Source organism: Lethenteron reissneri, chromosome 30 (assembly GCF_015708825.2).
Source record: "Lethenteron reissneri isolate LAM-NWPU_2019-01 chromosome 30, ASM1570882v1, whole genome shotgun sequence".
In the NCBI taxonomy this organism is placed as follows: domain Eukaryota; kingdom Metazoa; phylum Chordata; class Hyperoartia; order Petromyzontiformes; family Petromyzontidae; genus Lethenteron; species Lethenteron reissneri.
The window spans coordinates 2,621,368-2,648,396 of record NC_083808.1 but is presented as its reverse complement, the minus strand read 5'-3'; the positions used below and the strand labels follow the sequence as shown (position 1 = coordinate 2,648,396).

Sequence of the window (27,029 nt, the reverse complement as noted above, 5' to 3'; positions counted from 1 at the left end):
CCGAGTCCCAGTCACTCCGAGTCCCAGCCACTCCGAGTCCCAGCCACTCCGAGTCCCAGTCACTCAGAGTCCCAGTCACTTCGAGTCCCAGTCACTCAGAGTCCCAGCCACTCCGAGTCCCAGCCACTCCGAGTCCCAGTCACTCCGAGTCCCAGCCACTCCGAGTCCCAGCCACTCCGAGTCCCAGCCACTCCGAGTCCCAGTCACTCCGAGTCCCAGTCACTCCGAGTCCCAGTCACTCCGAGTCCCAGCCACTCCGAGTCCCAGTCACTCCGAGTCCCAGCCACTCCGAGTCCCAGCCACTCCGAGTCCCAGCCACTCCGAGTCCCAGTCACTCAGAGTCCCAGTCACTCCGAGTCCCAGTCACTCCGAGTCCCAGCCACTCCGAGTCCCAGCCACTCCGAGTCCTGGGGCCCGCGTGCGCTGCTCGTCACGCCAGTTCAGGGAACAGAAAGGAGTGCACGTCCCTGACGGCGCTGGCTACGAGGCTCCTGATCGGCAGCTCCGCGGGCAGATGCTGCTCCACGGCCAGAGGGTGGAGGTAGAACCTGGAGGAACGAGGGCAAGGAGAGGCACGGGGAGAGGCAGACAGAGAGAGAGAGGAGGGAGAGAGACTTTTGACTTTTATTGCCGCCAGTAGCAACAGCACTAGAGGCGATTCCGATATGAAATACACAGTCACCGGCAAACAAACGAATGAACGCTATAAATCCAAGCGCTGTGGCGCTAAATGCGGCGCGCACAACACGAAAGAAAAGTCACGTGGTGGTGGTGGTCATCGCGCACGGTGACGAGCGAGCGAGGGGGAGAGAGAGGAGGAGGAGAGAGGGGGGATAACGGCAGTGGTGACTTCCCATTCAAGCAGCACGACCGCACGCACAAAAAAATAACAACCTCATCACAATAAATTTGGTTCTGCACTGAGTTGCTATGATATTCCATCTCTGCAAATGAGCTATCACGTGACAAACATTGCTGTCTGTGGCAGGACCGGTGGGAAAGTGATGCCCCCTACCGCATGCACCAGAGGTCAAGCGAAGAGATCTCAGAAGGAGCTCTGCGACATTCACTTCCTTTCGCCGTTCTCCAACTTGTACGTATGGTGAACTTCTTTCGCACCATACGTCGCCAACCGTGCTAATCGGTGCGCCTGAAGGGCGGCACCACTCTGCGAGGGATCCGACGAGATTTCATTTCCCGTCCGATGACCGAAACGCGGGCGGCGCGGCGCGAATTAAAAACGTGAAAATGACCAAAAGAAATCCTTTCGCGGCACCTGAACTCCTGCGCGTGGTCCCTCACGACGCGCTCCCTCCAGCGCGCACTGCGCCGCACCAGCGCCTCCAGCACGCGGAACAGCCGCAGCAGCAGCAGCGCCTGGCGCGGCGAGAGGCCCTTCCCCGGCGCCGGCACGGGCGGCCGTGTCGCCCCCCCCCGACCTGCTCCCGTCCCTCCTCCGGCGACACCGATCTCGTCTCCCTTAGGCGGTGCCCGCTTGCGCAACAGGGCCCCCATCGACCGGCGGAGCAGTGACGTCTTAGGCGGCGGCCACGCGGGGTTCGGAGTGTCCCGTCGACGGGAGAGGCCGACGACGGTGGCGGCGGCCGACGAGGACGATGGGAGCGACGGCCACGGGGGGTCAGGGGGCTCCGGGTCGACGTGAGCGCCGCTCGTGGGTGACGGCCCCGGCCCGGCCGGGTCCGCCGATTCCGGCGGCGTCGCGGCCGCGTTTGCGGGCCGCGCCAGGGCCCGCGTCGCTCGGTTCATCGCGGCCGCCACGAACGTCTCCTGGCGACGCACGCGTGCACGGGCAACAGTCGATTAGCACGGCTGGCTACGTACGGTGCGAAAGAAGTTCCTCGCCGCCACGGCTACGTGCGTGGATGTGGGGCGCGGTATCGGATTGTCACCGGTGGCTGACCCAACGCGCGAAAAAATAACACCAGATGTTCTAGACTACGGTCACGTGCAGATTGAGCTAAACTATTTATTTTATTTTACCAGGTAAGGGCCTGCTGAGCCGCATGGCTCTTTTTCAGAAGCGACCTGGCCACAATTAACAGCTGAGCGAAGTGGCCCATCGCATGGGAATTTATAGCAACCAAGATTACTGCGGAGCGAGACGACAAATTGGCAGCCACCTCTGGGCGAATCATTTGAATGAAACAAAAATTTCGGCAGAAAATAATGCCAGAGTTGAATCGATTGTTCAATTCATCACGGCCCGCGGTCGGATTTCATACGGCCCGCAGCTTCGGTCTTATAATGTGTTAGTTATGGCTCGCCAGCTCTGTCAGAATAAATACATCATAAAACTCATGGAAATTTAAGGTATTCTATACAGTTTGTTCAATATTATCTGACTGAATGAAAGGCAGAATTGCGTTTTTAGAGTTGTTCCCGTCTGCATGAGTGGCTTATATTTGGTTACATTGTCATTTGAAAAACAAAGGTAATTGTGACAATGAAAATTGTTTTATAACAGTGTGTATTTCCACGTAACTTTTGTGGTTAAAACAATGTCAAAAGGAACTATTGGCCCCCGGGCATCTTCACTTTATCAAATGTGGCCCTCTTTGCAAACAGTTTGGACACCCCTGGTTTAAGAGAATGCCTCCCCCCCCCCGGCTCCTATGTCTGGCCTGGAGGACAACGTCAGGTCGACAGATCGCAGCGCACTCAGGGGACTCCACCGTGACACTCACCGTGGCCGGCAGCTCCTCGAGCGTGGAGACGACCCAAGCGACCGTCAGAGGCCTCGCGGCGCCGGAATTCCATTCGGCCTGAGGATGAACATCGCAAAGTTAAAAATAAAAAATCTCTCACCGCGTAGCCTCAACAGACTCTCCGGGGCAAGTGCTGTTAGCGAGCACCTATTAAGGCCGGCACGGTACACGAGGAGGGGGGGGGGGTGGCCAGCACCACGCCCGACCGCCTTTGTCTCCCCAATTGCCACACCACACAGGGTACAACAGGAGCTTATACGAACGCGCGGCTATACATGCAGATATTTGTCATTGCCACACCCCCCGATTAGCACGGTTAGCTACGTATGGTGCGAAAGAAGTTCAATACACGTACACGTCTCTTGATGTGTGGAGCCGTTTAAAAATCCACTGCTGGATGAGGTGCTCCCCCTGCCTCTCGGTCACGGGGGGCTACTTGACCATATTTCACCGCGCTGGTCAGCGCGGGTTCGTCAAGGGGGAGGAGAGCCCGGGACGGGTGCTGATCTTACCCGCAACTGCCCTTGCCCACGGACAGGAATCACACTCAAGCCTGCGGGTTCACGGCGCAGTGCGCTAGCTATGGCGCCAGCGCTCCGTGACCTTCTATCCGCTGATGAATATTGAACAACTTGATGCACCGAGCAACTTTACAGAGCCCCCCCCCCCTCCTCCCCCCCCTGGGGCTTAAGGGACAGGCGGCTCAAACTCGCTCTGCGAGTGGCTGACGATGCTCCCTCTGTGGTGAAGGCGCAGCCCCGCAATTGCGCACTCACGCGACTGCTGGCGGAAAGGGCGCTCCACTACTCCTAAGAGGGAGCTCTGCAGAGCCCGTCTACAATGTCGTTTTGGCCTACTCTTCCACGCTTTTGTGCGTGTTCAGTGTGCTGCCCTTACCCCCCGCACCTCTAATTAGCACGGTTGGCTACGTGTACGGTGTGAAAGTTCAACATACGCGCGTACGTCTCGCAAGAGGTGAGAGTAGCCGCACTTTACCCAGCCGCCAGTCGAAACTTGTGGGTGGGCAGGTGCAAGGGAATGAAAGGAACTTGCACCGTCGTTTCAATTGCTGTGCCTGGAAATTGACTCAGCGACCGTCGGATTGCAAGTCCAGGGGAGTGAGAAACCGCGAGATGATGCAATATTTCTACTTAACAAGCATGAATACTTAAACGTTCTTTTTACCATAAATCGCTAAAAAAGATATACAGAACAAATCAGTGAGCAAACTAAAACTAAACTACTTTTATTTGACCAGGTAAGGCCCACTGAGCCTACACAGCTCATTTACAGAAGCGTCCTGGCCGCCACAAAAGCCAGCTCAACAAAGTGGCTTATCACGTGAAAATGTGCAGCAGCCAAACACGCTAGACGCATGTTTCTAAATGTGGAGGGAAACCCGGAGGACGCGGAGGCAATCTACTCGGCCACGGGGAGAGAGACGCGCAAACTCCAAATATACAGCCGGAGTCAGGGTTCGATCGGGATTGAACCCACGACTCCCTGTATACCAGGCGAGGTATTTAACATCTCGCCACCGCGAGTAACTAAGAGCACCCCACGATCGCAATGCATTTAGCAATCGAATGCATCGCTTGGATCGAGCAAGCTCGCAGGAACTTGGGGCGAGTCGGTGGTGGGAGGGAGATCTAAAGGCAGAAGTTGCGATCGCTCGCTTCGCTTCGGCCGATCTTACCGTGACGCCACTCACTCCGCTCAGCCGAGGGTACCACTGCGTGTGCCAAACACAGACACGCCAGTCGCCTTGATTAAAAAGGGGTCATCTCCAGTGCCGGATTAAGCTAGTACGGGGCCTGTAGCATGATGTTCTAAAGGGGCCCTAAATAAAAAAAACACCATTTTTTTACTTGCATAGTAAAGTCATTTTTTTTTCATTTGCTATACAGCCAGATAATATACGACAAATCGCTAACCTTAAACACCCAGTCGTTCATAAAAGTTGAAGGCGGTATAGTGCTACAGTAATAGAGCAAGTGCAAAATCACTGAACCGGAATTGATAGCTTGAAAGCATTTAGCGCGGGGCCCTTGAAAGTGCGGGGCCCGTAGCTACATATGTAGCTACTTTTCCTACTGGGATAATCCGACACTGATCATCTCTCAGATTTACGAACTAATCCTACGGCGGATTGGCTCGGTGCTGCCAGCTGGCTTCTGGCGGAAACAAAACGCGATTGTTGGGAACAATGTTGTTGTTTTATCATCTCACTTACATCGGGAGCCGGTATCTTTACATTTCACGTGGGGCCCCGAATTACGAACCACTGCCATTCGCTGCGTGCGAGGTGGCTTAATCGTTGCCATTGTACCAGCAGGGCCAAACGCAGATGGGGTCAGTGTGATCTCGGTCGGAATGTTTCTCTGTGTGTATATCTGTTTTGATCGTAGTCTTCAGACTCCGTCACTTCCAATGGAAAGGCGGCATTACGAGATCGACAACAGTCCAAGGTCGTCCTTAGTTACAGCACTTTTGTTGTTATTGTTGTTTGCCGGGTGGGAATGTCCCAACTAAAAAAATGAGAGCCGTGAACAAACATTGACATGAAACCCGGGCAAGAACTTACTGCGAACAGGAGTCTCAGTCGAGTAGTGATTTAATGTAGTTGTTCTCTTTTATCGCTATCGATGATTAGGGCAGTTGGCGATGTAGCCCAGTCCTGCTGCTGGTGTGAGGATGTGCACAATTCCCCCCCCCCCAGCTCAATCAATCGTGAACCTCAGTAAATCTTCTCACGTACGCAAGCTGGTAATTGCCGTGCGTGGTCTTCCACGGTGTACTCACAGTCTCCCGTAAATATGACCCAATTACAGTATCTCACACGCGCCGAAGTCATCTCGCCGTAGTCGGGCGCTGCTACGGCGTCTGGCGGGCAGCAGTCGCGGCCATCGTGACGCCGCCAGCGAATTTTTCTTCTTTTCGGAACTCCGTTAAGAAACACTTGATGAATATATTCTTTTGGTCTTTCGGTAAATTCATGTAGATAGGTTCAAAGGAAATAGCAACACAAAAAGGGGGGGGGGGGCTTTTCCTGATCACGACCGCTTGTGCTGCGATCGAAACGTCGTACTTTTGTTTTACCTATCTACGTGACTTTACCGAAAGCCCCAAAGAATATGAATTCCTGCAGTCACGAAAGCTTTTTAAGTCAAGACTTGATGAATATATTTCGTCGCTAATCTCGCGAATTCAGCGTTTGCGCCGGGGTGAGGCCGCGCTTCCGTGCGCCGCCGTGAAGGCGCCCTCCTGATTCATTATCACGCGAGCGGAGTGTGATCCGGCAAGTGAAGGGGGGGGCGTGAGGTTGGCGTGGCATCACAGGAGAGCGGGGATTCAATTTAACGACAGCTGACCGGGGGTGCGGAGGGCCGCTGAGCCATCGCGCCCTCCACAGATGGCACGCACGGCGAGCGTGTCGGTGTGAGCACTTACAGCCGCGTTCCCTGCCAATAGTCGTCGAACCATTTGAGAAAGTGCCGAATCCCACGCCGGAGACGTTTTTTTGTCCGTAGAACCCGTGGTAATAAATCACGCGGAAATCATCGTCGTCATCGTCGCCACAGCTGCATTGAGACTGCGTAAAGTTACGGCTACAGACCATGGGTCTGGAAAGGACATACGCTCTAACCAGGGATACCCACAGCAACGTTAGAACATATGTCTCCAATACTGGATCGGAGAAATATGTTGCTGGCAGCATGATAAAGAGCTCAAGCATTTGCCATTTCACATTTACCGATGACACGGTATTCGCAGCACGCAGTGAAAATAAACTAAACAATAAACGATGTTTATTTTGACCAGGTAAGGCCCACCGAGCTGCACAGTTCTTTTTAAAAAGCGACCTGGCCACAAATGATATATCTCAACGAAGCGACTTTATCACGTGGACATTTCGAGCAGCCACATACTCCAAAATGCACGTTTCTATATGTGGAGGGGAAAACCGGAGGACTTGGAGAATAATGCACGCGACCACGGGGAGAGAGAGAGAGACACGCAAACTCCATAGCCGGCATCGAATCCACGCCCCCCTGTGTACCAGGCGAGGGAGTGAACATATCGTCAACGTGGTGCCCATTGTTGTGTTGATGTTGTTGTAGTTGTTGTGATAATAAAACAAGATTGGTAATGAATGAGAAACTGCTGTAAATTTTGGGCTCAAACGCAGCGCATCTCAGTGAGAGAGCGACGACGTCGCGCACAGGAGGAGGAGGTCGCCTCCCCGCACGGCAGCCGACGATCGCGGGGCGGGGGGGGCGGGGGGGGGGCGGGGGGGGCCCAGCCGCTCGCGTTACCGTCGGCCCCTTGGCGTGTCGCACTCACAGCTTGCTGTGGGGGGGGGGGTGGGGGTGTGGGGGGGGGGGGTGGGGGGGTGGGTGGGGGGGGGGGGTGTGTGGGTGGGGGGGTGTGTGGGTGGGTGGGTGTGTGTGTGTGTGGGTGGGGGGATGTGTGGGTGGGTGTGTGGGTGGGGGGTGTGTGGGTGTGCGGGGGTGGGTGGGTGTATGGGTGGGGGATGTGTAAGTGGGTGTGTGGGGGGGGGGGTCTGTGGGGTGTGTGGGTGGGTGTGTGGGTGTGTGGGTGGGTGGGTGTGTAGGTGGGTGGGTGTGTGGGTGTGTGGGTGGGGGATGTGTAAGTGGATGTGTGGGGGGGGGGTCTGTGGGGTGTGTGGGTGGGTGTGTGGGTGTGTGGGTGGGTGGGTGTGTAGGTGTGTGGGTGGGTGTGTGGGTGGGGGATGTGTAAGTGGGTGTGTGGAGGGGGGGGTCTGTGGGGTGTGTGGGTGGGTGTGTGGGTGGGTGGGTGTGTGGGTGGCTGTGTGGGTGGGTGGGTGTGTAGGTGGGTGAGTGTGTGGGTGGGTGGGTGGGTGTGTGGGTGGGTGTGTAGGTGGGTGGGTGTGTGGGTGGGTGTGTGGGTGGGTGGGTGTGTGGGTGGGGGATGTGTAAGTGGGTGTGTGGGGGGGGGGGTCTGTGGGGTGTGTGTGGGTGGGTGGGTATGTGGGTGGGTGTGTGGGTGGGTGTGTGGGTGTGTAGGTGGGTGGGTGTGTGGGTGGGTGTGTGGGTGTGTGGGTGTGTGGGTGGGGTGTGTGGGTGGGGGGGGGTGTGTGGGTGTGTGGGTGGGATGTGTGGGTGTGCGGGGGTGGGTGGGTGTGTGGGTGGGGGGATGTGTAAGTGGGTGTGTGGGGGGGGGGGTCTGTGGGGTGTGTGGGTGGGTGTGTGGGTGGGTGGGTGGGTGTGTGGGTGTGTGGGTGGGTGGGTGTGTGGGTGGGGGATGTGTAAGTGGGTGTGTGGGGGGGGTCTGTGGGGGGAGTGGGTGGGGGGGGTGTGTGGGTGGGGGGTCGTTCATCACGGCGGGGGCTGCGCAGGAGCTGCGCGGTTTGTTTGCCGTTGCCAACCGCCGTTGCTGCGCGGGGGGGGGGGGGGCAAGTGAAATAAATAAATAACAAACTGCCACTCAAGAGAACGAGAGACGCGCGCAGGTGGCCGCGTGGCGACCGCGAGCGCCGTCGAGTGGCGTCGACGGCGCTCGCGGTTTCTGTTTGCCGAGTGCCGGACCGCACCACCACCACTGCCCCCACCACCCCCACCACCACCACCCCCACCACCACAACCACCCCCGCTACCACCCCCACCACCACCACCACCCCCACCACCACGACCACCGCCCCCACCACCACCACAACCACCCCCACCAACACCCCCGCTACCACCCCCACCACCACCACCACAACCACCCCTGCCACCACCACCGCCCCCACCACCACCCCCACCACCACGACCCCCTACCACCACCACGACCCCCACCACCACTGCACCCACCACCACCCCCACCACCACCACCACCCACACCACCACCACCCCCACCACCATCACCCCCACCACCCCCACCACCACCACCCACACCACCACCACCCCCACCACCCCCACCACCATCACCCCCACCACCCCCACCACCACCACCCCCACCACCATCACCCCCACCACCCCCACCACCACCACCACCACACCACCACCACCACCCCCACCACCCCCACCACCACCACCCCCACCACCACCACCACCCACACCACCACCACCCCCACCACCATCACCCCCACCACCCCCACCACCACCACCCACACCACCACCACCCCCACCACCCCCACCACCACCACCCCCTCCACCACCACCCCCACTTACTCAGAGACATCCTGTTCCGCGATCAATATAGCGACGTGCTTCGCTCTCGCTCGTCAACCGCAAGCGAGCGGCCACCCCGCCCCCCTGTTTGGTCGATCCACTGCTGGATGAGAGCCCCCCACGCCGTTGCGGGACGTCGGGGGGAGGGGGGGTCGCAGTGCGGCTCGGAACATATTCACACAACCAAAAAATGAAAGTGAGAAATCGCGACTGATACCCTGTGATCATGTGAGGTCGGCAACCTGAAGAGTCCCACACACTAATGCACGTCATCATGCGATGGTTATTTATGAAAAATGAAGTATTCTAATAATATTTTGATTTAAAGCTTTCGTCACTGCAGGGATTCGCATTCTTGGTGCTTTCGGTAAAGTCACGTAGAAGGGAAATAATAAAATAATACAAATTAAGCAATAAAACAATACAATTCTCACGACGTTTCTATTGCAATCCGATGATTGATTGTGTTGCAATCGAAAAGTCGTGAGAATTTAATAGTTAGATTTTTATTATTTTATTATTTCCCTTCTACGTGACTTTACCGAAAGAACCAAGAATATTCTAATAATAATCATAATAAAAATGAATGAGATTATGCAGACTGCACATTCACGTGAGACTGGACACAATGCCTAGCGGCGCATTTCCCCACTCCACTTCACTCAGCAGGCCCCGATGCTGGTTACGATCGCCGGCCACAATTGCCCCAAAACTGTCCTCACCAAACTCAACAATTGTATTTGCCGGGGCAAAGGCCCAGCGAAAGACTCAGGCTGAACGTGAAAAGCTTATCGTCTTCTCTGCCACATCATCATCATCGTCTTCGGCCATGGTCGGTCCACTGCTCGATGGATGACCTCACGCTTAATCGATTCCCCGATCGCGCCGTCGTTTGCGAGCTCAGGGTCCTCACCTGCCGGGCCGCCACCACCACCTCGTAGAGCAGCGCCGTGGCAGCCTCCGTGTAAGCCGCCACGAGTCTCCGCTCCTGCTCACCACGATGGACACACTTCGTCATGTGTCGCACGCGGCCCGGTGTGTGTGTGTGCGTGTGTGTGTGCGTGTGTGTGTGCGCGTGTGTGCGGTCAGTCGACCCGTGGCACCTGGGTCTGCCCCGTGACCTCCTGCCAACGGGCGTTGGACACTTCACGTGGCCTCAAGGTGCACATGGCCTGGCACAAGCGTCGTGGTGACGTCACCACCACTTAGTGGCGAATGGCGGTTGTTGTTGTTGTGTGTGCGTGCGTGTGTGTGTGTGCGTGTGTGTGTGCGTGTGTGTGTGCGTGTTCCAGCGGTGTCAAGATCGGCCTCAGTGGAGGAGGCTCGTGAAGGACGCTACTGGGCAGTTGGAGGCAGTCGCCCTCCAACAACAACGGAGGGCGGAGGAGCGACGCTCACAACAACGAGCGGAGCGCCGGGTGACTAAAGCACAGCAAGTTGGCACAGTAGGGGGCACAGGTGGTGCATCAGCCAGTCATCTCGGTCATCTCGGTCAGTCGACCAGTGGCACCTGGGTCTGCCCCGTGACCTCCTGCCAGCGGGCTTTCGACACTTCACGTGGCCTCAAGGTGCACTTGGCCTGGCACAAGCATCGTGGTGACGTCACCGCCACTTAGTGGCGAATGGCGGTTGTTGTGTGCGTGTTCTTGGCACGGTAGGAGGCACAGTTGGTGGTGCATCGGCCAGCAGTCATCTCAGTCAGTCGACCCTTGGCACCTGCTGGGTCTGCCCCGTGACCTCCTGCCGGCGGGCGTTCGACACTTCACGTGGCCTTAACGTGCACCTAGCCTGGCACAAGCGCCGTGGTGACGTCCCCGCCACTTAGTGGCGAGTGGCGGTTCTTGTTGTCGCATGCCGTGGTGGAGCGGTGAGCGCGCCGCGCCACGATCCCGCTCACAGCCACCAACACCAGTGACGATAATGATCTGAACCGGTCCTGGGCCTCCCCTAGATCGACTCGGCCTCAAATGAGTACCTGGTGCGGTGTGAACATCCCCACTGAGGAGACTACCGGGTGTGATGTTGGCCACTCACCCCCTCGTCTACCGTTCCGGCCCTCATAGGTGCTCGCTAACAGCACTTGCCCCAACAGTCTGTTGAAGCTATATGGGGGAATCTTTGTCTTTGTTCCTGCATGCACTGTGCAGTGTGCAGTGCGCGTGCAGTGCGCGTGCATCGCCATCACACAAGCTTCAGCAGTGAACAAAAAGCCAACGTGACTTTTCTGCTCAAACGAGCATTTGCGACGCGTTGGGTGCACACCTCGTGTTTACATCTCTGTGAGCTCCACGGCGGAGGCGAGCTCACGAGCTCACCCGTAGGACAGCCGCCGCTGACTTTCTCCGCAGTGGCTACCGATTTTTATCGACGTCCCGGTGAGCGGTCGGCCGAGACAACCCCCCCCCCCCCCCCCCCCCCAGGATTAGAGCTCACAGCCTCCCGACTGCGAGTCGCTCCACCCAGCAGTGGATAGACCACGGCCGGTGGTGGGCTGAGGTCACGTGTTAAATGGAGCCCCCTTAACGCGGCGTGCCAGATGACGGAGCGGCGCGGTCGCGGCTCTCACTTGAAGGCAGCGCGGCGGTGACGGTAGCGTCGACGGTAGCCGCGGTCCTTCCCCATCCGTCGGGGTCAACGGGGTCGTGAGGTCAGAGGTCAACACCGCCAGCAGATCCGACAGCGCCTGGCCGCTGCACGGTTCGGCACGGAGCTCTCGTGAACAACACGGCCGCCCTGGCAAATCGTAGCCGGCCTCGCGCTCCGGGTAGGGGGGGGGGGTAGCGACGTGCGGTGTAACAACAATAGGATGGATGTGGTTTGGGTACGTGTGTGCGTGTCTGAGTGTGAGTGTTTACGCGGGGGGAGCGGTCGTGCGCGGGTTAGCCTCGACTCTGCCGCAAACCCTGCGAGCCGTGTTCAACTCCAGCCCGCAGCTGTCGTCAGGGGCGAGCGGCAACGCCACGTGTGCGTCGAACTTCTTTCGCACCGCACGTGGCCAACCGTGCTCGTCGGGGGGGTAGTGGGGGGGTAGTGAGGGTAGTAGGGGGGTAGTGAGGGTAGTAGGGGGGTAGTGTGGGGTAGTGGAGGGTAGGGGGGTAGTGGGGGATAGTGGGGGTAGTGGGGGGTAGTGGAGGGTAGTGAGGGGTAGTGGAGGGTAGGGGGGTAGTGGGGGATAGTGGGGGTAGTGGGGGGTAGTGGGGGGTAGGGGGGTAGTGGGGGGTAGTGGAGGGTAGTGGGGGGTAGTGGGGGGTCACCTATCGGCGAGCAGGGTGGATGTGCGCCAGGGCACCGTCTCCGTCTCCCTGAACATGGCGGCGAGCGTCTTGAGCACCACGACGCTCAGACTGTGCGGGAGGAGACCACGTGATGAGCACCGCACGCTCGACGCTGCCAGAGGCGACAGCAGAGACAAACTCCAACGGCAGGACTTGCCGTGCAGCCAAAGCCTGTGTATGTATGTGTGCTGAACTTCTTTCGCACCGTACGTAGCCAACCGTGCTAATCGGAGGTGCGGGGGAAGGACAACAAACTGAACGCAAAAAGCAGTTCTCATTAAATTAGTTTGCCAAGCGAGATGAATTAAAAGTGCGTAGCTCCAGTGGCTTGCTAATATCGGACGGAAGAGCGTTCCAGACGGCCGCAGAAGCGCATTTGAAAGTGCGCGATGCAGTTGTCGATGGCCAGCCCGAAAAACATACCGATACAACATTTTCTCAGTCGTGAGTCGGGAAGCAGCGTGTACGATGCACGTGTGGTCCCACGCGCGGGTCACACGCGTGGGGTCACGTGGGGTCATGCTCGCGGGGTCATGCGGCGATTGTGGTCAAAGCGAGGTACCTGATGTGGTCGGCGCGGAAAGCGCAGGGCGAGGAGCGAGCGGCGATCACGAGACGCTGCACGGTGGACGCCAGGAAGGGGAAGAGGCTCTCAGACTGCGTGGCACGCGCAACACCACGTGCGGGAAAACACGTGAGCAACACGTAGCGAACACACAACCGACACGTAATGAACACACAGCGGACAGCATGAGCAATGCAGACGTAACCGGCGTATGGCAATGACAGGATCAGCAGGAGCTGGGTTATGCACTTATGTAAGTAATCGGTTACTCTACCGATTATCGGTTTGATTACTGGACTAGAGACAGACTCGGACTAAATAGCGGCCCAGGCTTTTGTAAATACACCGGGCCAAATTCGGGCTTTGGACTAAATGGCTAGATTTGCGATGTGACAGCGTGCCTCGCGTGATTTTTGCCGCGCGATCTCATTGGCCCATTTGGGCTGGGTCCAAAAAACAAACGTTTGGGGGTTCCGAACATGGAGACTTAATGCCAACCGAGAGCGTAAACAAGCAATGAAGCGTGCACATTAGAGGTAATAAAACATTAAAATAACAAAAAATTCCTCTAATGACATTTGCAATTTCCGTACACCGACCGGCCCACCGGGGCCATTTGCCCCATGGACTGCTACTGTCCAACGGCCACTCCAGGCCTGCCCGTGGGCCTCCCCCCCCGCTCCCACCCGGGGCGGTGCCGCACCCGCCAGAAGAGCGCCTTGACGGTGAAGCAGCGGTGAGCGCCGAGGCACAGAGCCCGCAGGCCGGCAGCCGTCTCCTCCGGGGACGCCTCCTCGTGCCGCAGCGCCGCGGAGAGCCGCCCGAACAGCGCCCCTGCCTCCTCGGCGCTGCCCCACAGACAACGCAGAGGAAGCTCGATTTAAAGCTTTCGTGACTGCAGGGATTCATCTTCTTGGTTCTTTCGGCAAAGTCACGTAGAAGGGAAGTAATAAAATAATAAAAATAAAACATAATAAAACAATTCTCACGACGTTTCGGCCACAACGCAAGCAGCCGTCCTCAGGTGAAGAAACAGGTCTGTCGAGAAGACAGCGTCTGAATGACACGCCCCAGGCTTGGAGCGTCTATTTAAGCTAGGTTGGAGCGGGAAGGTGCGCCTTAACAAAAGAAATTGCATATCAATAGGAATTTAGCATATTTATGGGAAATGCAGATATGGGATTAGTACTACTTGTGAAGTGCGTAGGAGGTGAGAAGGGTGTTTAAAGTCAGAGGGTTCGATTCTGACCCCTTGACTTCTGCTGCATCTTTGGAGTTTGCGTTGTTTTTCTCGCCGTGGTCGCGTGGATTTTTCTCCGGGTTTTCCCTCCGCAATTTTTTTAATCAACACACATTTAGAGCATTTGGCTGCTACAAATGTCCACGTGATGACAAGCCACTTTGTTGAGCTATTAATTTGTGGTTAGGTCGTTTCTGGAACAGAGCTACGTAGCTCAGTGGGCCTTACCTGTTAAAATACACAATTGTTTAGTTTGAGTTCACTGTGCATCACTAATTGTATTCACAAGGTAAAGACCGCTGAGCTGTGAGCTCTTTTTCAGAGGCAACCTGACCCCACAAGTGATAATAGCTCATCGAAGTGGCTTATAGCAGCAGCGTCAGCATCATGGTCGTCATAGGTGAGAGTTCATACTCACAGCCGTATCATCTAAAGGTGTCTTTTATATCTTCATGCGGAGGGGCAAAACCACGGGGGAGAGAGAATACGCAGACTCCAAATATAAACAGGCGTCGTCAGGGTCAGGGATCGTGTGTCGGGTTGACGGAGCGCGAGAGAGAGACACCTACCTCCTGCACGTGCTTTGCTCAAGCAGCCGAGCTGAGAATTTGACATCGAACTCGGGTCTGAACTGCAGAGTAGCTCTCTGCGAAGTGAAAACGAGGGGAGGAAAAAGAAACCCGACAAAACGTGACACAATGTGAACCACAGAAAAACACCCCACCCCCCCAAACTACGTGGAAATGTCCAAGCACGTCAGAGACAGTCAATGCGGTGGTGACATTCACCCTCCAGGCAAGAGCGCAAGACTAAGCCAAGGGAAGGCGCCCGAGAGAACGTTACACCGCGGAGATGGAGCGACGGAATCTGCGGCCGTGCGGGAACCCAGAGATGGATCAATAGCGTGAGAGAGGCGATGGCTTTGGGGAGGCCTTCATCCAGCAGTGGATAGGACATGGCTAACATTAAGGGCCGACTGTCCTTGAGGAACAAAAATGTCCGTGTGCAGCGAAATAGTCTTCAATACCAAGTCCATTTGTGTTGCAGTTGTCTTAGGGGCCGTCCATAAATGACGTCACGCGATTTTTGGACGATTTTTGACCCCCCCCCCCCTCGTCACACGGCGTCACAAAAAGTCAGACCCCCCCTAAAATATGACGTCACAAAGCTCTGCCCCCCCCCAAAAAAAACACGCTTCAAATCGCTTTAAACTATTGTCATTGTAGTGCGTATTTAATGTGCCGCTGCACTCTGATGTTGTAGGAGAAAACATTTATTTCAAAGTCTATTTAATTAAGTAGAACGTGTCTATATTTATTAAAAGTTGCGCATTTTGAGGTGACGTCACATTTCTCACCCCCCCCCCCTCTCGTCACACATCGTCACAAATGTCTGACCCCCCCCCCCAGGTGCGTGACGTCATTTATGGACGGCCCCTTACGTTGCACAGCGCGTACACGGGGCAGCGGTGGCGCATTCGTTTGCGCACGACGCCGTGAACCCAGTGACCTGAGTTTGACCACTGGCCACGGCCAACATGGTCGGTTTGCGAGTTGATGTCCGACGGTTGCTCACCCACCCCCCCCCCGCCGTGACCGCCGTTAGCGCAGGGGAGGCCTCCATTCGGCAGCGGACCGGCAAAGAGAGGGGGGGGGGGCGGTAAATTTGGTAAAACTGTTACCGGGAACGCACCCGTGGCGGTGGTGTCGGTAGCACGTTCACGCGCTCAGACGCCTCTTGCGAGAGGGGTGGGGGGGGGGGGAAACGTCGGAGCTTCGTGCCGGACAAGTAACGCGCTCGGCACCATCCGCGGACACATCGGAGAGTGACGCAACCACGAATCGCCCCGTGGCTCAATGCCCCGTTCCTGGCTCCAGCGACGGGGTTACAGGTTTTAGGGTGCCCTGCTTGGCAACGGCAGTTTTATGTCGGATGCAACAGGCGACGGGAGTGTGTTTGTGTTTGGGGTTTGATAAATATCGTTGCGCCACGCCGAAGACTTTATGGTGAGACGTAAACATTGCTCACGGAGAGAGAGAGAGAGGGCCACGGGGAGATGGAGCAAGAGACGACGTTGACACGGAGACGGTGTTGGGAGAAGTTGTTGATTTTTTTCTCGATTGCTCAACTCACCCATGGCATTGGGACATGCGATCCTCGTCTGTTTACGTATGGGTGGCAATATCCGCCCTCAAATCCGTGTCGGGTTTCTATAACTGCGAATGGCACGGTTGGCTACGTACGGCGCGAATGAAGTTCAACATATATACACTACACTATACACTACACTATACACTCACTACAATACACTACACACACTACGCTATACACTACGCTATACACTACACTATACACTCACTACAATACACTACACACACTACGCTATACACTACGCTATACACTACACTATACACTCACTACAATACACTACACACACTACGCTATACACTACACTATACACTCACTACAATACACTACACACACTACGCTATACACTACGCTATACACTACACTATACACTCACTACAATACACTACACTCACTACGCTATACACTACACTATACACTCACTACAATACACTACACACACTACGCTATACACTACACTATACACTCACTACAATACACTACACATAGTACGCTATACACTATACTATACACTATACACTCACGACAATACACTACACACATTACGCTATAAACTACACTATACACTACACTACTATACACTAGACTACAGTTTAACATGTAGGCTGTCGCGACCAATACCATCCATAATAGAGGGTGTTTTGGGTTAGATCGCGTCAATATATCAATGTGTCGTTAAACCCGTCACCACCCGACACAGCCAACTAGTAAGGGTTGTCACGTAAACAGAACGTGCCAAGTCGTCACTAGTACAGCACCACCGGTGTGTTGGAGAGCCAAGCAACAGATTGTACATGTTGAGTTTACTTTGTTGTTCTTACCCCACACCTAGATTAGCACGGCTGGCTATGCAGGGTGCGAAAGACGTTCAACACATACACATATATATAACAACACACACATATAACACATACACATATATATAACAACACACACATATAACACACACATATATATATAACAACACACACATATAACACACACACATATATATAACAACACACACATATAACACACACACATATATAACAACACACACATATAACACGCACATATAACACGCACACGTAACTATATTGCACGGTGAAGAGATTTAAAGGTAATTTGTCTGAGCCAACTTTCGTTACAGGAAAATTATTTACCATGTTATTGATTTATGGTTGTGCAATATGTTCAATCTCTCCTTTAATGCAGTTGTTGTTGTTTTTTACTCTGATTTATCTTTAATTCGTGACTGCCAAGTATTTTATTTTGAAATTATCGTTATTTCCAGGTCACTCTTTCAAATGAAAGATCATCCCGGTCGTCTGAAAGCCCTCTCCGACCCCGCAAGCTCCGCAGCAGGATTTCAGCCTGGTTCATACAGATGTAATAACAGGGGAGACAAACCTACGGCGTGAGTGAACTAGTGGCCACGGGAGGTAATGACAGGGGAGTCAGACTGCAGTGCGAAGGGACTAGTGGCCACATGAGGTAATGACAGGGGAGTCAGCCTGCAGCGCGAAGGGACTAGTGGCCATGGGAGGTAATGACAGGGGAGTCAGCCTGCAGCGCGAAGGGACTAGTGGCCATGGGAGGTAATGACAGGGCAGTCAGCCTGCAGTGCAAAGGGACTAGTGGCCATGGGAGGTAATGACAGGGGAGTCAGCCTGCAGCGCGAAGGGACTAGTGGCCATGGGAGGTAATGACAGGGGAGTCAGCCTGCAGGGCGAAGGGACTAGTGGCCACGGGAGGTAATGACAGGGGAGTCAGCTTGCAGTACGAGTGGACTGGTGGCTACGGGAATGATCGAGAATAGGATCGTGGCCAAGTGACGGAAGAGGACGGTGGAGTCTGCTAGTGGAGCGAGCGGTCTAGAGCCAGCGGGAAGGTTCGGGAATGGGGGCGTGGCCTCGGACCGTATATAAGGGAGATGCGCGGGGGACTCGGGGCTGTTGCAGTGGGGGTCTCCGCCTGTCCGAGTGTGAGGATGTGGTTCCTTAATAAAATAAACCATCTCAAGACAAGTGCGTCGAAGTCGTCTTTACACGTGCATTGGATATTCATTGAGGACACCATTGAGTGTTGTAGGCTCGGGCTGTGAGGTGGCTAGAAAATGGCAGTGCAGCCATGAATTGAATCTATCCGTGTGGAGCTCAGTGTTGCCCGTCGTACTCGTGATGGGTTTTAAACTCAGCTTAACTTTAATTTCACCAGGTGTTGCCCACTGAGCGAAATATAGCTTGTTTTCAGAAACGACCTGGCCACAGATGATAGCTCAACAAAGAAGTGGCTTATCACGTCGAAATGTATAGCAGGCAAATAAACGCGTGTTTATTAATGTGGAGGTAAAAAAATGATGGAGGACCCGGAGAAAAATCCACGTGACTGCGGGGAGAACAAGCAAACTCCACACATACAGGCGTCAGTGTCGGGATCAAACCCACGACATCCTGCATACCAGGAGAGAGAGATAACATCTCGCCACCGTAGCTCCCCTCTCCCGGTTCTCCAGTTTCCCCTCACACGAAGCCAAACACTCAATTTAATGGAATTGGTAAAAAAAAATCCTCAAGTGCCAAAAGATACCCACTTGGAGACGAGTCCCTGAGACTCGGTAATACTTTCCTGGATAACAAAGAAGTACAGTACATTATGATGATGATAATCATGATGATGATAAATTACAGACCTTGGCACTTGCCACTTTCGTCACTGTGGCCCAGATCCTGGAGCCAGTCCTATCCTGTCTGCGGTGGCTTCACCCTGGCCACACACACAGAGCCCAGTATTTGACTATTATCTATCCCCTAGCAACGGCTGTGAGAAGGCCAGGCTAATAAAAAAGAGGGACAATCAGCATTCAGTCTTTTCAAATGCACGCACGTGTGTTATGTCTTTTGTGATAGACGTCCCCGTGATGAGACAGTTGTGGAGGGAGTGGAGAAGTTCCAGTGCTTGGGCAGTGTGCTTATTAACCAGCTCCGGTTTGGCAGCCGAGTTCTCACTCCGTATCGGTCGAGCGTCGTTATCATCGTCGTCAGCTGCGTAACGCTGTGGTGTGGAAGCTACCAGGCCTGCCGCTCCATACGAAGCTCCGCTATCGGAAGGTCACCAGTTCAAACCCCGGTCTGTGGTCGACTCAGTCCTTCATCCCTCCACGGGCAATAAAATAAGTGGCATTATGTTGGGGGAGTCAATAGTGGAATATCCACAACTGGCTCAGGAGATGAGGAAAGCCCCATGCTAACACGAGACTATGAAGAGTAAAATTAGCTTCATCCACCATTCTTGACCTCACACTCTGGGCCCAGTGAAACACATTCACCAACTGATGTGTTTTTTTAATTATTCCGTTCACAGGGGAAATTTCCATGGCTGAGACATCCATCGTTTGTGCGTGGAAAAGGGACAGACTTTTAACCGTGATTAAAAAAAACCACAACCACGTGGGACAACGTAGGCGTCACTGCGCCGGCAATGTCCGAGGAGACGACCACTCACGATCAGGAAGTTGTCCAGCGTGCTCTTGAGGTGCAGCACGAAAGGGGACGACGGTGACAGGATGTAGACGTGCAGCTCCACCGTATCGGCCGGCGATCCGCCGCCCTCCTCCCCCTCCTCGCCGCCACCGCCGCCGTCCTTCCGGCCCGGCGGCCCTCGAACTTTGACGCCGCACCTCAAAGTGGAGGCCACCGGCGAGCCGTCGCCGCGGCGCCGCGAGTCCCGAGAGGAGTCCGGAGACTTCCGCGCCGCTGCCGGAGAGCCGGCACGGGCGGTCGGAGGGTCGAGCGTCGGCCGAGCGGTGGCGCCACCCCAAGCGGCCGCCCCCGCCGAGGGCACGCAGGAGTCCGGCAGCTTTGGTAGCGGACGGAAGCCGGGAGTTGCGGCTGGACTCGGAGTCTTGGCGTTGGCGTGGGCCGGTGAGACGGACGATGGAGTTCGACCGGGGTCTGGCGAGTGGCGGTCTTCATCGCCGCGAGCTCCGGCTGTCGTCTGCGCTGACCGGCGTCTGGTGACAGCGAAAAAAAACAAAGTGGGAACGTTAAAGCAATCACCGGCAACAATGAACGGCGCTGAAGCATGACTTTAAAGATAAAATAAATACAACAAATCGTAGGCCTACAGGGAGCCATCGCAGTGACCAGAGGAAGTAAAGCGTGGACAAAGTTCGTCCAGCCTTAACGTTGGCCGCCTCGTGTCACGGTGGCAACCACCTCGCCTGGTCTGCAGGAGGTCGTGGGTTCGTCCCGACCCTGACGCCTGCTGCTGTATATTTGTATTTATGGATTTTTTATGTTCTCCCCGTGGTCGCGTGGATTTTTTCTACCAAGTCCTCGGGTTTTTCCCTCCACACTTAGAAACAACGCACGTGTCGAGTATTTGGCCGCTGTAAATTTCCGCAAAACGATAAGCCACTTCTTTGAGCCGTCGTTTGTGGCGGCGGCGAGTTCGCTTCTGAAAGAGAGCCACGCATCTCAAGTGGGCCTGTACTTCGCAAAACAAAACAGAGTTTAGTTTCAGTTTACGATGGACAGCAGACGAGAGTAGCGGAGAGGACCGAAGAGAGAAGAAGAAGAAGACAGAGAGAGAGAGACAGGCGGTGAGAGCTCCGTCGAGTGCCCACCGGCTTCGGTGCCGCCGTGGCCCGGCGGGTTCGCCGGTGCCGGCGCGCCGGTGCGTGACGACGATGTGCTGCGCGTTCTCGCGGTCGGCGCCGCTCAGGAACTCGGGCAAATCGTTCACCTGGCGTGGAGGGGGCAACGCGGGCACACGGAGCGGGGGGGGGCACGAGGGATTTCCATCTCTCACGCGTCCGGTCGCACGCACGCACACGTGCACCCGGCAGTCGGTGTCGCAGCTCGGGGTATGCCACCTATGAAAACTAAACTTTGAACATTTTTTTTATATTAACCAGGTAAGGCCCACATTATAGCATGCAGCCCAATACTCTAAATGCGTGTTGATTTTAAACGTGGAGGGAAAAACAGGAGGACCCGGAGAAAAATGCACACACAACCACAGGGAGAGAGACATGCAAACTCCAAATATACAGGCGTGAGGGTCGGGATCAAAACCACGACCTCCTGTATACCAGGCGAGGTAGTTAACATCTCGCCACCGCGGCTAAAACACACAATCGTGGACGAACACATCTTGGGAAGAAGAATATCTCCCAATCGGAGGAATGGAAGGCCAGCTACACAAGCGTGTTGTCTCGCGTGGCGTGTTATTTTATGCAAGTGACACTTAAAAAAACAACTGGAATTGTCACGTTCCAGGAAGTCGCTCCAGACTTTCCAGAAGAGTTACGCCAAACAGACGGGCGATGTTGGGAAAACCAGGACGGGTGTCAACCGGAGTCTCCCTGAGCGCGCAAAACTCAACTTTGGTGTCTCCCGCGGTGCGAGATTGATGCGTTAATGCGACTTTCAACACGATCGTTGGGAAGTGCGCCGACCAAGTTAGCGGAGCGGCTAGAGCGGGGACCGGCTCAGATCTCCGTGGCAACCTCTCGGCAGGGCCGAGCCAGCATCGGCCGAGCCGTGTCAGCGCGATTTCGGTGAGCCGAACGGCTCACTTTGCAAAGGGCGCTGCAGCACTATCAGCCGGGTTGCCCATCTTTGGCTGAGCCCTCCAGAAAAAAACTAAAAAACTACTTTTGAGATTTAGTCAAGAAAGTTTTGAGACTGCGAGTGATACTAATCCTGATTGAACAAATAAACGAACTGCTGGGAGACGTAGAGATGCCAAGTTGATGTTGTTGTTGATGTTGTTGTTGTTGTCAGTCTGTAACGCCCCAACGCTGGTTAGCAGCCTGCCCCACGTGCCTCCGATCCTCTCCTTGGTTTTTCTTGTCCAGTTGAGGCCTCTGAATTATTTCAGAAGGTGAATCAGGATGTGTATTTATACTGGAGGAATCTGATGAGCTATGAAGCTATTTTTTTGCCGATGTCCAGTAGGGGCGGGTCAGAACCTCCGATTAGCACGGTTAGCTACGTACGGCGTGGAAGAAGTTCAACATATATACACACAGAGAGAACGTTACAACAAACAAACAAAAACACCATAGCAGTGCAAAGTATAGGAAAAAATCATACAAAAATAAAACTAAATCATTGTTTTTATCTTAGCAGGTAAACCACACTGAGGCCATCTGGCCACAAATGACAGCTCAACAAAGTGGCCTTATCGCGTGGAAATCCATCGCAGCAAAAATAATCTCAACGATTTAAAATCTTCGATTTCGTCTCGCTGCTGCTGCCGCTGCTGCTGCCATGGACTTCCTGCCGTCTTCTCTCTGGGCACCGAGACCCGCAGTCTTAAAATCTCCACGTCTCACACGGCCAAGGCACGGCGTGCAAGAACTGTTTACTGAGTGGCTGTCGCTGGCTACGTAGAGAGAGAGAGAGACCGGCGCACAACATCGCAGCGTCCTCGTGTACACGGCCCCCATCGTCCGTCCGGTGTGCTAGTCCCAATGTTTATCTTTAGCAATGCCAGCAGCCGCATGGCGAGTGCGTTCGGCATTCAAGCCTCAAGAATAACTCCGCGTACGGGAAAACAAAGGCACTACCCCCTCCCCCCCTATCACTCAATGAGATCCTCTCTCAGACGTGATTATAAACGAAAGGCCGTTTGTTTTCTCCTTCGACACGGATGTCAGTGGCTGATGTCACGCATAGGATCAAGCTTGGTTCCGAATGAGAGTTGAGCACTGTATCATAATATCTGTCCATGGTCCTGAATCAGCTGGCTAATCGTGATTTAATGACGGACGGCTGCCAAGAGGCATCATCACGCAGCTAACGACCAACAGTAGTGGCGATAATCTGAAGCGGTCCTAGACACTGCCTTAGGTATACTCAGCTTTAAACGAGTACCCTGGGGAGACAAAGGCGGTCGGGTATTGTACCGTCACGGCCTTCACACACAACTTGCCCCAACCATCTGTTTAAACAGTAGTCACACCGCCTGCACACCACTCGAAGGCGACGCCACGGTTCGCCTGATCTCTACAAACACCCCTTCCCCTGTACCACCTGCACCAGCCCCTTGTCTCTCAGGCCAAACTCTTACAGTGGACCCACAAAACCGCAACAGGGACCACTCATCCACCAGCTGCAACGTGAACAAACCCACCACACTGCAGCAGGGACCACTCATTCACCAGCTGCAACGTGAACTAACCCACCAAACCGCAACAGGGACCACTCATTCACCAGCTGCAACGTGAACAAACCCACCAAACCGCAACAGGGACCACTCATCCACCAGCTGCAACGTGAACTACCCCACCAAACCGCAACAGGGACCACTCATCCACCAGCTGCAACGTGAACAAACCCACCAAACCGCAACAGGGACCACTCATCCACCAGCTGCAACGTGAACTACCCCACCAAACCGCAACAGGGACCACTCATTCACCAGCTGCAACGTGAACAAACCCACCAAACCGCAACAGGGACCACTCATTCACCAGCTGCAACGTGAACAAACCCACCAAACCGCAACAGGGACCACTCATTCACCAGCTGCAACGTGAACAAACCCACCAAACCGCAACAGGGACCACTCATTCACCAGCTGCAACGTGGACGAACCCACCAAACCGCAACAGGGACCACTCATCCACCAGCTGCAACGTGAACAAACCCACCAAACCGCAACAGGGACCACTCATTCACCAGCTGCAACGTGGACTAACCCACCAAACCGCAACAGGGACCACTCATTCACCAGCTGCAACGTGCACTAACCCACCAAACCGCAACAGGGACCACTCATCCACCAGCTGCAACGTGGACTAACCCACCAAACCGCAACAGGGACCACTCATTCACCAGCTGCAACGTGGACTAACCCACCAAACCGCAACAGGGACCACTCATCCACCAGCTGCAACGTGGACTAACCCACCAAACCGCAGCAGCGACCATTCATTCACCAGCTGCCTGCAACAGGGACCACTCATTCACCAGCTGCAACGTGCACTAACCCACCAAACCGCAACAGGGACCACTCATTCACCAGCTGCAACGTGGACTAACCCACCAAACCGCAGCAGGGACCATTCATTCACCAGCTGCAACGTGGACTAACCCACCAAAACCGCAGCAGGGACCATTCATTCACCAGCTGCAACAGGGACCACTCATCCACCAGCTGCAGCGTGGACCCACCCACCAGGCGCACGTGGGTCACGTCCCTGAGCTCCACCAGCTGCCCCAGCGAGCGCGGCGGGTTGTCCATGACGAGCAGGGCGCCGTCGGTGAGCACCACGAAGCGGTAGCGCCGCTCCACCACGCACGGCTCGTAGGCCCGCACCCTCTCCCAGTGGGCCCAGCGCAGCGAGCGCTCCAGGAAGCTCTCCAACTTGCTGTTGCGCCGGCAGGTCGCGGCGGCAGATGAGCTGCCCCATGACCCCCACGCGGCCATACGAAGAGTGGAGTGGGGGGGGGGGACCCGGGTAAACCGTGACTCCCAAAGCAGCGCGCTAATCACGAGAGAACTATGATGAACATGATGATCGTCGTCGTCGTCATCATCATGACGAACTCTAACTGACAGTTAACTGATAATGAGATCTACAATAATGCGGATGATGATACGAGGCTAGGAACCCCAGTGGTGATGATAAGACCTATTGTGACGATTACGATTTGATCACTCGGGCGATGATATGGCGGCACGATGATGAAATCAGAGCAGCTCAAAAAATAACAACACCTAAGGTGGTGATGGTGGTGATGACAATTCAGAGGCGCACGACGCTGCGTGGACAAATGTAACTTCGAGATGGAATTGCGGGAGGCCTTGTGCCTTCCTGCAGCGGGACGGTGCAGGGCTGACAACAGCAGCAGCGGCGACGATGATGATGAATGATCGCGATGTTGTGATGGTGCGCGCATCGAACCGCGCGACTCCTCCTTTTCTCTCCCCACTGGTGGAAAGTTCAATGGTGAAGATGACGACGACCACGACGATGTGACGACCTAGGCGGCGTGATGGACCGGGGTTAGGTGAGAATAAGTTCACTCCCGCACCAGGCTGAGACAGAAACGAGGCGCCGGCGTGCGCGAGGCACGAGCCGCGCGTGGCTCCATCATCATCATCATCCTCCCGTCGGCTGCGCTCGGCGGAGAGGTGGGGGCAGTGGAGTGAATGGGGGCGGGTGGGGTGGGCGAGGCGCGGGACTGGACCCACGGTTTCCAAATAGGATTCCAGACGCCCCCCCCCCCACACCTTTTTACGTTCAATACGGGGGGTCTCTCGCTCTCCACCCACCCACTCACCCACCACCCACCCACTCACTCACCACCCATCCAACTCGCTCACCACCCACCCACCCGCTCACCACCCCCTCACTCACTCACCCACTCCACCCACTCACCACCCACCCACTCGCTCACCACCCATCCACTCGCTCACCACCCATCCACTCGCTCACCACCCACCCACTCGCTCTCCACCCACTCACTCACCACCCACCCACTCTGCACTCCCCAGGGCGCAGATTCGTCCCACCCCCCGCGGTTGAGTGCGTGATTCCACGCAGCAGGCTACGGACGTCAAACAGCTGGCGACGTGGACGTGACGACGGAGCTTGTCGTCCTTACCCCCCCCCCGCACCTGCTCCGATCAGCGCGGTTGGCTACGTACGGTGCCGATGAAGTTCAACGCACACACACGTACTCACACACAGATCCCCCATATAGCCTCAACAGACTGTAGGGGCAAGTGCTGTTAGCGAGCACCTATGAAGGCCGGCACAGCACACGAGGGGGTGAGTGGCCAACACCACGCCCGGCCGCCTTTGTCTCCCTAGTGACGATGTTTACACATCGCACCAGGTACTCATTTGAGGCTGAGTCGACCTAGGGGAGGCCTGGTACCGGTTCAGAAAATCGTCACTGGTGTTGGCCGTGAGCGGGTCGCCAGGTTCATAGCGCAGCGCACTAACCGCTACACTACCGCTCCCCACTACACACACACGTACACACACACACGTACACACACGTACACACACACATGCAAACACACGTACAGACACACCCACACGTACACACACGTACACAGACACACACACACACGTACAGACACACCCACACACACACGTACACAGACACACGCACACGTACACAGACACACCCACACGTACACACACGTACACAGACACACACACACGTACACAGACACACACACACGTACACACCCACACACACACGTACACAGACACACACACACGTACACACACACACGTACACAGACACACACACACGTACAGACACACCCACACACACACGTACACAGACACACACACACGTACACACACACACGTACACAGACACGCGGCGCGTACGTCGCTCGCACCCCTCCGGCGGTGCCCCGGGTTTCGGACCCGCCAAGTTCCCGTGCCCCGCGCGGTGCAGCGCTCCGAGTACACGCGAGAGGAGGAGGCGGCCAGCCTAACCCGACAGACAGTTCGCCAAAAGCTCCCAATCCTCGGCAGAGTTTCCACCGTCGACGATCTCCGCGCTCTTCAGAACGTTGGCGGCGACGCGCTGCACGAGCCGGATGATTGGCACACGCGCACACGCGGACGGGTGTCCGTCCCGATTTTCGGCGAGACCGCTCGACTCAATCTTGATTTGAAGCTTTCGTGATTTTCACCTGAAGACGGGCGCTTGTGTTGCGTTCGAAACGTCGTCAGTTATTTTATTGTTTCTACCCACGTGACTTTACCGAAAGAATCAAAGAGTTTGGCTCGACTCGACGGACGGCCACGCGGGAGGCTTAGAACGCGCCGACGCCTTTCCGAGCCGACGCGTGCCACCGAGATGGGGCTTTGTGACGTCACCATCTTTAATGCAGTAGAGGACGGCAGAGCTTGGAGGC

At 55.5% G+C, this 27,029-nt stretch overlaps 1 protein-coding gene across 1 annotated transcript; it reads right to left on the bottom strand.

Annotated features, from left to right (window-relative positions):
* Window positions 1-190: 190 nt before the first annotated feature.
* C30H12orf56 (chromosome 30 C12orf56 homolog) lies at window positions 191-25,245 on the bottom strand. The gene is made up of 12 exons (XM_061562791.1): window positions 24,318-25,245; window positions 20,755-20,873; window positions 19,632-20,139; window positions 14,570-14,646; window positions 13,464-13,608; window positions 12,758-12,852; window positions 12,175-12,264; window positions 11,487-11,610; window positions 9,834-9,908; window positions 2,706-2,783; window positions 1,277-1,788; window positions 191-548 (listed from the first exon to the last, which is right to left on the bottom strand). Exons 1-12 carry the CDS (start codon window positions 24,567-24,569, stop codon window positions 431-433), a joined length of 2,193 nt encoding a protein of 730 aa, XP_061418775.1. The 5' UTR covers window positions 24,570-25,245; the 3' UTR covers window positions 191-430.
* Between the last annotated feature and the right edge of the window lie 1,784 nt (window positions 25,246-27,029).